The sequence below is a fragment of the Schistocerca nitens genome, chromosome 3, assembly GCF_023898315.1.
Source record: "Schistocerca nitens isolate TAMUIC-IGC-003100 chromosome 3, iqSchNite1.1, whole genome shotgun sequence".
Lineage (NCBI taxonomy): Eukaryota > Metazoa > Arthropoda > Insecta > Orthoptera > Acrididae > Schistocerca > Schistocerca nitens.
Genome location: NC_064616.1, coordinates 247,182,233 through 247,196,011, shown reverse-complemented (window position 1 = coordinate 247,196,011; position 13,779 = coordinate 247,182,233). Strand labels below are relative to the sequence as shown.

Genomic DNA, 13,779 nt, shown 5'->3' with positions numbered 1-13,779 from the left:
GGTACGTTTGATATGGATGGAGGTAAAGATGTAGCCATCTCTGAGGTGGAGGTCAACATGGAGGAAGGTGGCTTTTTGGGTTGAGAGTGGACAAGTGAAGCAAATTTGGGAGAAGGTGTTAAGTTTCTGGGTGAATGTGGATAGGTTGTCATCACCCTCAGTCCAGATCACGAAGATATCATCAGTGTATCTGAACTAGATGAATGGTTTGGGATTCTGGGTGCTTAGGGAAGATTCCTCTAGATGGCTCATGAATAGGTTGGAATAGGTGGTACTATGCAGGTGCCCATCTCTGTATCGTGGATTTGTTTGTAGGTGATGCCTTCAAAGGCAAAGTAATTGTGGGAGAGGATATAGTTGGTCATGGTGACCAGGAGGGAGGTTGTAGGTTTGGTATCAGTCAGTCATGTTATTAGGAAAGGCAGTGTTCAGTGGCAGCAAGTCCACAGGCATTAGGGATGTTAGTGTAGAGGGAGAGAGCATCAATAGCAATGAGCAGGGAGCCGTGTGGTAAAGGAACAGGAACTGTGGAGAGTCGGTGGAGGAAATGGTTGGTGTCTTTGATGTAGGTGGTTAGGTTAAGTTTAATAGGCTAAAGGTGTTGGTCCACAAGAGCAGAGATTCACCCAGTGGGGGCACAGTGACTGACCTCAATGGAGCTTCCTCCTGGGTGGTTGGGCTTAGGGGCTTTAGGAAGCATGTAGAAGCTAGGAGTGTGGGGAGAGGTAGTGGTGAGGAGGGTGGGAGGAGATAGGAGAGACAGAGAGAGAGAGAGGGGGGGGGGGAGAAGGAGGGGGGTAGGCAGGTAGGCAGGCACATATGTATGTATGTATGTATGTATTGGTTGGTTGGAACCACAGGGTGGTACCCTTTGTCGGCAGGTAGGATTATAAGTTCAGGATCAGTTTTTAGGTGGTGGATTGCAGTTCTTTCTGTAGATGTAAGGTTAGCTTACATGTTTAGGTATTAGAGTAATGATAGTGAGGCAACGTTTGACGTTAAGAGACTCTAGAATGTTAGCAGTGGTTGATTTGGGGGCAGTGAGGGTTGATCATGGTTGGATGGAAAAGTGAACTGAGTCAGGCAGGGTTCAACATTTGCTTTGGGCTGAGTTTTATTGGTAGAGTTGATGGTGAAAAAGTGTTCCCATTGTAGGGATCAGGAGAAGGTCTTTAACAAGCCCTGCATGATTGTATTTTGGAGTGGAGCAAAAGGTGAGGCCTTTGGGAAGGCGTGAAACTTCTATGGGACTAAGGCTTTTATGGCAAAGGTTCATAACTGTGTTTTGGGTCTGTTTAGGTTCTGGATTTGGTGTGGTGGTGGGAGGGTGTTTCTGAGGGTGTGGTAAATGTAGTATGTCTATAAGGCAGGGTTTGTCAGCTATGAGAGGACATGGAGGTGGATTTGGAGGTTGTTGTTGAGGTGGTGGATAGTGATAGTCAAAGTGAAGAGTAGGAGGTGAACAAGTTGGAGAGTTTTTTGAGGCGGTGTTGGGCATGCTACTCTAGTTCCTGGTGTGCAATAGTTTTGATGTGAGAGATAGGATACAAGAATTTGTGATTGCAGAGCAGGCGAATTTTATAGTTTGGTATTGCAAGGAGGCTTGGACCTGATTTACATGGTTTTGTAAGACTAAGTGAGGACCATGGACTGGCAGAATTTGAGCAGATAGGGTCATTGTGGAAGGAGAGGTTGCAGCCGGAGATAGGTGATTTGATGCTAAGGCCATCTGGGGGGCGATTCCATGAGGCAGGCAACAATTCAGGAACAGTATGGGGGACAGGATTCCAGATAGGGTTACTGTACCCCCATTGAGAATCTGTGCTATTGTGGACCAATACCTTCAACTTATTACGCATAACCTATCCTTGTATATCGAAGATAGCACCCTTTTCTTCCACGAATTCTGCACAGTTCCTGTACCTTTACCACATGGTGCCGTACTCGTCACTTTTGATGCCACCTCCCTTTGCACTAACATCCCTAATGTCCATGGCCTTGCCACTATTGAACACTACCTTACCTAATGCCCAATGGATTCTAAACCTACAACTTCCTTCCTTGTCACCATGACCAAATATATCCTCACCCACAATTACTTCTTCTTTTGAGGTATCACCTGCAAACAACCCCGGGGTACAGCAATGGGCACCCGCATGGCATGATCCTATGCTGCCAACCTATTCATGAGCCATCTACAGGAATCCTTTCTAACAACCCAGAATCCCAAACCACTCGCTTGGTTCAGTTTCATTGACGATATCTTTGTAATCTGGCCTGAGGGTGATTACATCCTATCCATGTGCCTCCACGCCTTCTCCCCCATTCGCTTCACCGGTCCCTCCTCAATTCCACAAGCCACGTTCCTCGATGTTGACCTCCACCTCAAGGAGGGGTACATCAGTACCTCCTCCATATAAAACCTACCAACCACTAGCAATACCTCAACTTTTACAGCTGCCACCCGTTGCATAGCACCAAGCGAGGTGGCGCAGTGGTTAGACACTGGACTCGCATTCGGGAGAACGACGGTTCAATCCCGCGTCCGGCCATCCTGATTTAGGTTTTCCGTGATTTCCCTAAATCGCTCCAGGCAAATGCCGGGATGGTTCCTTTCAAAGGGCACGGCCGACTTCCTTCCCCGTCCTTCCCTAACCAGATGAGACCGATGACCTCGCTGTCTGGTCTCCTTCCCCAAAACCAACCAACCAACCCGTTGCATGGCAAGAATTGCCTTCCATACAGCCTAGCCACCCATGACTGTCATATCTGTAGTGATCACCAGTCTCTCTCCAAATATACCAAGGGTCTCATTAAGGTCTTCACAGACCATAAGTATGTTCCCAACCGTGTATAGAAACAGATCTCCCATGTCTTGTCTCTCCAGTCACTTACCACCTCCCACATTCCCATCGTAAAGCCACAAAAGAGCACGCCCCTCATAACTCAGTACCACCCAGGACTAGAGCAACTGAATCACATTCTCCACCGGGGTTATGGCTTTCTTTTGTCATGCTCTGATATGCGGAATATCCTACCCACTTCTCTCCCACCCCTCCCACAGTACTGTTCCTTGACCATAGGTACTCCACCCCTGCTTCCAACATCTTGCCTCATGGCTCATATCCCCTGTAACAGACCTAGATGCAAGACCTGCTCCCGATACACCCTCCCGCCAGTATCTACCGAAGTCCAGTCAGAAGTGTCACCTATCTCATCAAGGCAGGGTTACCAGCAAAGGCACTCATTTGACATACAAACTAAGCTGCAACCACTGTGCTGCATTCTGCATGGGCATGACAGCCCACATCTGTTCACATTAAAGGCCATTAACAAACTGTGGTCCAGAGACAGCAGGACCACCCTGTTGCTGAACATGCTGCCCAACACAATGTGCTGCACTTCAATTACTGCTTCACAGCCTGTGGCAGCTCGATCCTTCCTACCAACACCAGCTTTTCTGAACTGCGCAATTGGTAACTCTCCCTGCAGTATATCCTATGTTGCCATAACTCTCCAGGCCTCAGCCTTCACTAGTCCCTTTTCTTCACCCACCTATCCCCTTCCCTGCTCCCTCTCCAGTATTACACAGACTTCTATTCCACCAACACACCCACTAGTCTCTCCCTTTTTGTTTTTTTCCACTCCTCTACTTCTATCCTTTTCCACTCCCCTCCCCTCCCCAAACCTCGCGACTGCACCTAGCAGCCCTTCCCTGTCCCCACAAGCAGCACTGCACCCCTACCCTGCTATCCCAGAGATTTTAATGCACATACTATGGTTTAAGACTTCGTAAAACTGACTGTCTAAAATTTAAGTTTCTACTTATTTTGGCAGGGTATGGCATTGCTTCAACCATATTCTGCAACACAGTATTGACACACCATGTCAGTTCACCCTGCTGACAAGTTAGTGTTCATCATACCAGTGTAGAAAGCTGAGAAATGGGAATATGACAGCTGGTATATGATATGAGCCATCTCACAGCTTGTGAGGACTGGGGATGGGGGTATTTTCACAAGCCCACTGCAGCACCTCTCCATTCCTTTCTTACATCTTGCGTTTCAGAGGACTGCAGTTCAAATCACCATTTGTCCATTCTGATTTAGTTTTTCTTTGGTTTCCCTAGGCTACTTAAAACAATATTCAGCTTGTGCTTCATTCCTCATGACCTTGTTGTCAACATGATGTTAAACACTAACCTTCCTACCTTCCTCTCTAGCTAGCCTAGATAATTACCATTCAGTATTAATGTTACCCATATGAATGATAAAAGCCAGAAAGAGCACAGATTGATGAATTTGTTCCCAAAAGCCTTCATGTCTGATAAGTTGCCTATACTAAGTATACACTTCTGTTGAAACGCATACTGAAGAGCTACTAGACACATCATGCCAGTCCCAAGAAGTCATGCGTGAATCCACAGAGCTTCTTATAGCACCTAAATTAGACTTCCCACCTTCTGCCTCCATCCAAATATACAGAAACATAATCATCCTGGCTGTCATATAGTAGATCATTTGAAACTATCCATTAATACATGTGTATGATTTATATCTACATCGATACTCCCCAAGTTACCTTGTAGTGTTTGGTTGAAGGTACTTCATGTACTGTTATCATTTCTCCTTTTTTCTGTTCTAATCACAAATGGGGTACAGTAATATTGACTGTCAGTAAGTCTCTGTATGGGCTCAAAATCTGATTTTTCCATCATGACCACTTCAAAGGCTATGCCTACCATTTGAGTCAGATGAGGGTCTCCAAGACTCACACTTTCGAACTGAATCTGTGAACAAATTTGCTGCTCTTATTTAGTTCTTCTCTATTTCCTCTGTTAATCTGACTTGATAAGTGTTGCAAATTGACAAATGCTATTCAGTAATTAGTTGAACAAGAGTTTAATAAGCTCCCTCTTTTGTGATTCTTCCAATAAATCTCAGTCTGGTGTGTGCTTCTGATACAATTTTATGTAGCTGTTCCACTTTAACAATATTTGCAACCTGTTGCCAGAAGCTTTATCCTATAATCAGGTCAAAAGAAGTTGAGTATCAGATGAGAAATCACACATGGTGTCAAAATAAACTTTTGAATGCCGTTGTTTCTACACAGTATAATGGCACATACTGATGTAGGTGTTGTATGATTCTGGTCTGATTCATTATACGAAGGGACAAATTTTAGACCTTTGATGGAGAACAGCCATAAGCAATGTTCCCTAATTCAGGCATTGCATGAGTGTAGTTGTGCACCACAGTGCAAATCTTTCTCCCATTTCACATACCTGATCTGACATCTTAATTGTAGTTTGGATTTGTGAACAACTGATTATGGAGCCAGTGGCAGATTATCAATTTTTTAAAAATATTGGATGAAGTTTCAAGTTCTTTGCATTCCTGTGTTTATACTCTCAGAATGATGGAAGAAATATTATAAAGGTGTTATTCGGGCTGAGATTAGGGAAAGAGTGGTGGAAATAATATAGTTGGTAAAGGCAGTATTAGCTTTCTCTTAAATTCAAATTAATAAATATTAATTTGAATTCAAGAAACTATTTTTAAATGATAAACGTAGTAGTGATCATCACTCAGTCCCCAAGGGATGCAGGAGAGTTTCTGTGAAGTCTGTAATGTAGAAGAGAAGTATTGGTGCAAGCAAAGCAGTGTGGGTGGGTCGTGAGTAATACCTAGATTGCTCAGTTGATAGAGCAGTTGCCTGCAAAAGGCAAAGGTTCTGGTTTCCTGTCCCGGTCAAGCACACAGTTTTAATCCACCTGGGGTTTCCATAAATTCTATGTTTGCACCTGTGCCTCCATGTTTAATTTATGGCTTGTCATGTGTTTTATACTTGAGTTAAACTTAATCACATTTTTAGCAAACAACTTTTTACCAATACTGGTAGTTATTACGGGTTTAATGGTTTATCAAAGCAAGGATATTTAGTGATTTAGAAATTAAATTTTCTGTTAGGAATAAAATATTCTTGTTTTGGTACATCCTCATTTCTATGCACGCTGAAACCACCTGTAATTTGCATTATAATAGCCAGCCAAAAGGAAAATTTGTAGAGTCAGATATAGAAGTCTTTTTGTCTTTTGACAGTTTGAAATGGTTTTCACTACTGCTGGACGAGCAGAAATACTGCGAGCAAGTCAGAAAGATGAACTGGTGTCTGAAAAAATGCGATCACAGTTGGCAGAAGTGTTGCTAAGGACATTGGGTGAGTAACAGAGATTTTGTGCCTTTTAATGTTAAACTAAACAATGAACTGTCCTTGGATATATTGTTGTTTTCTTGAGGATATACGTAATACAAAATTCATTGTAAGCAATAACTTCTAAGTTTAGGGAGAGAGAGAGAGAGAGAGAGAGAGAGAGAGATAGAGATAGAGATAGAGATAGAGATAGTACACTCACGTTGCTATGATAAATGGAATATTCACTCCATTTTAATTCAGACACAGTTGCTTCATATGATAAAAGTCATAACTGGCAACTGTGAACTTTGCAAAACTCAGAAACATAGTATTGTATGACTACAATATCAATGAATCACAGTTCGAATCAGTCAACTCTTACAAAAATGTGGGGATACGAATGTGCAAAAATACGAAATGGAATGGCCACATAGACTCAAGTGTAAGTAAAGCAAGTGGCAAACTTCAGTTGATTGGTAGGCTACTGGGAAAATTTTCAGTCTACAAAATTCTCAAGTAATCCACCCCTGAACACTAATAAACATTTGGGACTCATACAAAATATGACTGATAAGGAATATTGAATGTATACAGATAAGGGCAGCGTGAATAGCCAAGAGTCTACCTTATGGGACAGAGGTACAGAAATGCTCAAAAATTGGAAGTGGCAGACAGCTAAGGACAGATGTCAGTAATCTTGTGAAAGCCTATTGACAAAGTTTCAAGTACCAGCATTAAGTGAAGAATCTATGAATAAATGACATGCTGCTGCGTATCACTCCTGTAGGGACTGTGAAGACAAGATTAGACTAATGGGAGGCATTTAAGGAGTAATACTTCTGCTGTCCATACAAAAATGCAAGGCAAAGAAACACAAGCAGGAAGTAGCCTACACCATGTACTTCACAGTGATTTGCAGGGTATGGATGTAGGTTGTGAGATAGAAACTGCCGAATACAGCAGCTTAGATTGTTGTGCTGTTACAAGCCATGTCAGCAGTGCCTCTTGTCTTAATGGAGGTAAAAATTCCTGCTCTCAAACATCCCACAGTAAAATAATCTTAAAAGACTGTATGAGTTTGGATAATATTTCAGTAGTTCATGTTTGCTGAATCTTCAGATTAGTTTGTGACTCAGGAATAGCTTGTTTGCCACCTAGAGTAACAACTATTACTAGCATGTAATTGGCAATGATTGGAGAGGTGGTGATATGATGTTTTCGATTACAGGATGGAATGTCCACAATAGTATTGTAAACCCCACCTTTCACCTCCATTCTAAATACACAGAAGGAAACTGAAAGCATTATATTGTGAAGCACCAGTCTGAGCTTATCAAACTTTATTTAGATGTTCATCACATAACATATATGAAGTGGTTAAACTGATGTCCATTATCTACAGCAGCAGAAAGTGTGACCCCCAAAGGCACAAATACAAGCTTGTACTCATTGTGGCATAGAATCAAATAGGCTCTGAATGTCACCTTAAGGAATTTCTAGCCATGCCAGAAATGCATGCTGTATCACCTTATGAAGACTGCTGGCTGGATGCTGTTATGAAAGTACACTCCTGGAAATGGAAAAAAGAACACATTGACACCGGTGTGTCAGACCCACCATACTTGCTCCGGACACTGCGAGAGGGCTGTACAAGCAATGATCACACGCACGGCACAGCGGACACACCAGGAACCGCGGTGTTGGCCGTCGAATGGCGCTAGCTGCGCAGCATTTGTGCACCGCCGCCGTCAGTGTCAGCCAGTTTGCCGTGGCATACGGAGCTCCATCGCAGTCTTTAACACTGGTAGCATGCCGCGACAGCGTGGACGTGAACCGTATGTGCAGTTGACGGACTTTGAGCGAGGGCGTATAGTGGGCATGCGGGAGGCCGGGTGGACGTACCGCCGAATTGCTCAACACGTGGGGCGTGAGGTCTCCACAGTACATCGATGTTGTCGCCAGTGGTCGGCGGAAGGTGCACGTGCCCGTCGACCTGGGACCGGACCGCAGCGACGCACGGATGCACGCCAAGACCGTAGGATCCTACGCAGTGCCGTAGGGGACCGCACCGCCACTTCCCAGCAAATTAGGGACACTGTTGCTCCTGGGGTATCGACGAGGACCATTCGCAACTGTCTCCATGAAGCTGGGCTACGGTCCCGCACACCGTTAGGCCGTCTTCCGCTCACGCCCCAACATCGTGCAGCCCGCCTGCAGTGGTGTCGCGACAGGCGTGAATGGAGGGACGAATGGAGACGTGTCATCTTCAGCGATGAGAGTCGCTTCTGCCTTGGTGCCAATGATGGTCATACGCGTGTTTGGCGCCGTGCAGGTGAGCGCCACAATCAGGACTGCATACGACCGAGGCACACAGGGCCAACACCCGGCATCATGGTGTGGGGAGCGATCTCCTACACTGGCCGTACACCACTGGTGATCGTCGAGGGGACACTGAATAGTGCACGGTACATCCAAACTGTCATCGAACCCATCGTTCTACCATTCCTAGACTGGCAAGGGAACTTGCTGTTCCAACAGGACAATGCACGTCCGCATGTATCCCGTGCCACCCAACGTGCTCTAGAAGGTGTAAGTCAACTACCCTGGCCAGCAAGATCTCCGGATCTGTCCCCCATTGAGCATGTTTGGGACTGGATGAAGCGTCGTCTCACGCGGTCTGCACGTCCAGCACGAACGCTGGTCCAACTGAGGCGCCAGGTGGAAATGGCATGGCAAGCCGTTCCACAGGACTACATCCAGCATCTCTACGATCGTCTCCATGGGAGAATAGCAGCCTGCATTGCTGCGTAAGGTGGATATACACTGTACTAGTGCCGACATTGTGCATGCTCTGTTGCCTGTGTCTATGTGCCTGTGGTTCTGTCAGTGTGATCATGTGATGTATCTGACCCCAGCAATGTGTCAATAAAGTTTCCCCTTCCTGGGACAATGAATTCACGGTGTTCTTATTTCAATTTCCAGGAGTGTATATGTCTTTCCATCACACCCCAGACATGCTGTGTGGGAGACAATCTGTAAACTCATTCATTTTCAGCACTACCGATTGCAGTGGACATTGAGACATGCATTTGCTCACTCTGTTGTTACATGGGCATACACCTATATCCATCTAATGGCTAGTTGGGGCCTCAGCACTCTTACAGGGACCGCATCTTCTTCTGTAGACTGTGGTGTTACGAGGCTTTCAACGGTTTTAATTTTCTAGCCTCCAGGTACATTATACATACAAGCGAATAACAATTACTCCATGCTCTGCCAAAGAAATTAAGGATATAACTAACGCCCACAAAACCAAACTCTCTCACATTTTATAATGTCTCAGGTAAAGCACTAAAATCCTGTTCTCCACATATATGTGAAGTATTCCATTACATTACTATTACACGTGATATTTCCAGACAAAATGAATCCTCAGAGTCCTTTACAAGAAAGATATTATGACAGACATAAATAATTACCAACTAGTCTCAGTACTTAGCTTCATCTCGAGCACTCGAAAAGATAAGGTACTTAGTCTCAATTTGGAAAGGATCTCACCATAAAACATGCTATTTTTTAGTTCACAAAGCAGATTATACAAAATTTAAAAAGCAAGATAATGCCAGGTAGCATTTTCTATGACTTGTCAAAAACAGTTGATTCTGCAGTTCACGGTATTCTCCAAGAGAAGCTAAATATTATGGTATCAGAAATCTTGTTGGTAACTGATTGTCATACTATCTAGCTAAAAGGATACAGAATATTGCGTTAAGAAACTCGGGCAGTGTATACAAGGAAACAGTCTGGTATCAGGTGCTGCAGAGGTTGAATGCCCACCGGAGGAGATGAAGCTCGATAGCCAATAGAGAGCACTACATCCACACTGTGCTCACATCTCGCCACGTGAGTGTGCTGGGCAATACCATTCCACACGGCTGGTATTTAGGCAGCCACATAGGGCACAGACAGTCAGTTCAGTGCTCATGCTTGATGCCTATGGATCGCTCTTCGCTGTACTAGAACTGTTGGATAACTACCTTGCATGTCACCCGGGTCCTCCCTGTGGTTGCATCTTTGACTTGGCTCTCCAATACTCTTGATCTTGTTGTCATCACATCTGTGTTGCGCCTCATTGTCATAAGGTTGTTTGTCCTTGTCCTGATTTGTCATCTCATCTGTAGTCTGTCTGTCGCGTTTCGTTCTCCATACTGTTGGTTGTGTTGCTCTTCTGCTGGTGGCTCTCCCCCTGGTGGCTCCCTCAGTTTCTGCATTCACCAACAAGTGCTCTAATGTCAGGCTATTGTGGATCTAGTATTGGTGATGAGGAAAAAAGAAATTATTTGAGGAAAAAAGAAATTATTTAGTAGCATGGATGTCCAATTGGCTCGCTTGCTGGAGCAACAGCAGCAGTTAATGCAGCAGCAGCAGCTCCAGTTAGACTAGTTACAAAAATTGCTTCAGCTTCAAGTGGACAGACACAGAGCACACAAGGCTCAGTTGCACCAGACCTCAACGTCCCCTGATGCTGGCTCCTCCATATGTCCTCCATCATTCCCACCTTTCAGTGATGCTATGGAGGACTGGGACACTGTACATGCCTCCAGTCTGTAGTTGCACTAGATGACTCTTTCATGATGAAGTTGTTTCTCATACTCTGTATTTTTGACAAGGATATCCATTTACAGGTGGACACTGGGGCCACCATCTCTGTGATGAGTCTGGCAACGTATGCACGATTGGGATCACCCAAGTTGTCTCCTCCCTCACAATGTGTGGTGGTGTATGGGGATAATTCTATCCCCCTTTGAGGGCAGTTCTTGGTTACAGCAGATTACAAAAAAATTATCTCATTATGTTATCCATTGTTGACCACCTATTGGCTACTAATATTTTTGGCCTCAACACCTTTACGGTGTTTGGGTTTTCTATCTCTGATGATGTCAAGGTTGTATTCAATGCAGACCCTTTCCAGGAATTGGGAGATCTTTGCTCGAGGTTTGCATCAGTATTTAAGCTGGATTTGGAGTAGGCTTTGGGTTTTCAGGTATACATCACCATTCAGCCAGATGCCACGCCTCGTTTTTGCCATGTGAGGCCCATTCCAGTGGCCTTATGTACTGCAGTGAAGCAGGAGCTGGATTGTCTGCAGACTGCTGGAGTTATCAAACCTGGAAAATCTAGCACATGGGTCACCCCCTCATCATTTGCAATAAGCCTGGTGGTTATCTTCAGTTATGTGGGGATTTCAATTCTAGATCAATGCTCAATCACTGGTTGAAGCTCATCCTATACCTCAGACAGAAGACCACCTTCTGAGACTTGCTGGTGGGGAATACTATTCAAAGATCGACCTTGCTGATACTTACCTCCTTTTGCCTTTAGATGATGAATCTCAGAACATTGTTTTTGTCAAATTTCATGTACAAGTTTTTGAGATGAAGTTCTCTCTCATTATGGATCACAGGCCCTTGGTTACCTTATTTGGGCCTCATTCAAATCTCTCAAAGCAAACAGTTCAACACTTACAGTGCTTGGCACTGTTTCTGAGTGCTTACATTTATACTATAGTGCTTACATTTATACTGTCCAGTGTAAGGCCACAGCACAACATTCTAACGCCAACACATTGTCGCATCTATCTGCTGGACCGGACCCAGATTTCGATCAACTTGAGGTCCTCTGCTTCCACATTGATACTGCACGATAACATACATTGGATGGTTTCCCATTATGACCACACGTGTCACTGCCACCACATGGCATGACCCCAACTGTGGCAGGTTCTCCGATATGTGACCCATGGCTGGCTGACCTTCCTCACCTGCCGGTTGGTGACAAAACTCAAACTGTGGAAACTAATTTTTCACGGGCTCCTGGTTGTCAGTGATGTTCTTCTCTTGGATACTGAGACTGACATACATCAGATGATCATTTCTGCTGAACTGCAGCCACAAGTCCTGTGCTTACTCCACCGGGGACATTTGGGTATATCCCACATGAAAGTTTTAGCTCAGTGACACGTGTATAATAGTAATAATATAATGTAATAGTAATGTCAAGCAAACGCTCCTTGGCTGCACGGTGTGCACCCAGCAACAAGCAGCACCCCTACCAGAATCATTTGCACCCTGCCCTACAGCCTGCTGTCCATGGGACAGCATCCATTCACTGATTTTCCAGGCCCATTTTTGGGCTCAGTGTGGTTGCTCATAGTGGATGCCTACTCCAAATACTGATATGTGGTACGCACGGTGTCCACCACAACTGACACCACCCTCACTGCCTTGGCCCAGGTTTTGGCCCTCAAAGGGTTACCTCACACTTTGGTTTCTGATAATGGCCCACAATTCATGTCATCTGCTTTCAAAGAGTTCTGTGTGGCCAATGGAATAAAACGTATTCTCAGCCCTCTGTTCCATCCTTCCTTGGACCTTTAAGCAGCAAATGAAGAAAGCTGTTAAATTCTTTGCCACTTCCTCAACCCTAACACTGGTTTTGAACACCTGTTGTATCACACTGACTGATGGTTGTAACCACACTGAGTTGCTCTTTTGGCTGTCCTGGCATTACGCACCTGGCGCCACTGTGTGGACCTGCTCTTACGAGACGACAGTCCGGCAGCTTGGATGCCGGCAATAGTGGTGGAGACCCATTGGTGTCAAGTTACATCTCTCCAGACACAGAAGAAGCTTGAGCACCACCACCATCGGAGGAACCCTTCAGTGCCTTCACCTCCAGAGACATCACAGTGGATATCACAGACCACCATCCCTTTCCCCATCCGGCAGTCAAGAGGTCCGAGTTGTCACCCATACGTTCTTCCCACGCCCCACTGCACCATCTGGGGCACTTCCACCCGTACGCACCTGTTTTGGTGGGGGGGGGGGGAGGCTGCTTAGGGCACTGCAAAGGTTTAGCAGTACGGGGCACTGTGGCTGCACTGTGCTCACACAGCAAGTATGCTTCTGTTTCACTACATGAGTGTGCCAGCCAATAGCATTTCACGTGACCAGTATTTAGGCAGCTGCACAGTGCACAGCCAGTCAGTTCAGTGCTCACACTTGATACCTACGGATCACTCTTTGCTGTGCTAGAACTTTTGGGTAACCACCTTGCATGTCATCCAGTCACTCTCTTTGGTTGCATCTTGAATTTATTTCTCCAATGCTCTTGATCTTATCATCATTATTGTTGTTCCGGCATAAAGTCAAGTGCCAGCATGCCAATCGGGAACTTCAGAATAGAGAGGGCTGTGAAGAAGACGTCAGTCAATTGCACATGGACCGACCCCTCTCTAGAACGACAAAGCGATGGCAGTGCCCTCTATGCGAAGGTGAACACTGCACCTGACTGGTTGCGGCCCAGTTGAAGACTAGCCTGTTCTACAAGTTCTACAGCAGCGATTTCAAGAATAGCATCAAGACTAGTCCTTTTGCTTCTACCATGTAGCATTGTCTATACTGAAGAGATTTATTGTTTGACTGTCACCCTTTGCTCACGACACATCTGTATTTCACAAAGTTAAGTGTTGTAATCATTTCCTTTAGTAATAAACTTCATTAATACAATTTTCTTGAATTGTTC

The 13,779-nt window shown here is 45.0% G+C and overlaps 1 protein-coding gene across 7 annotated transcripts in view; it reads left to right on the top strand.

Annotated features, from left to right (window-relative positions):
* Positions 1–13,779, top strand: part of LOC126248205 (peroxisome biogenesis factor 10-like) — a 120,370-nt gene that overhangs the window by 22,683 nt on the left and 83,908 nt on the right. For all 7 annotated transcript variants that reach the window (XM_049949011.1, XM_049949015.1, XM_049949017.1 and 4 more), the window contains one exon: positions 6,102–6,219. In XM_049949011.1, coding sequence (XP_049804968.1) covers positions 6,102–6,219 — 118 coding nt within the window. The remainder of the gene's footprint in view (positions 1–6,101; positions 6,220–13,779) is intronic.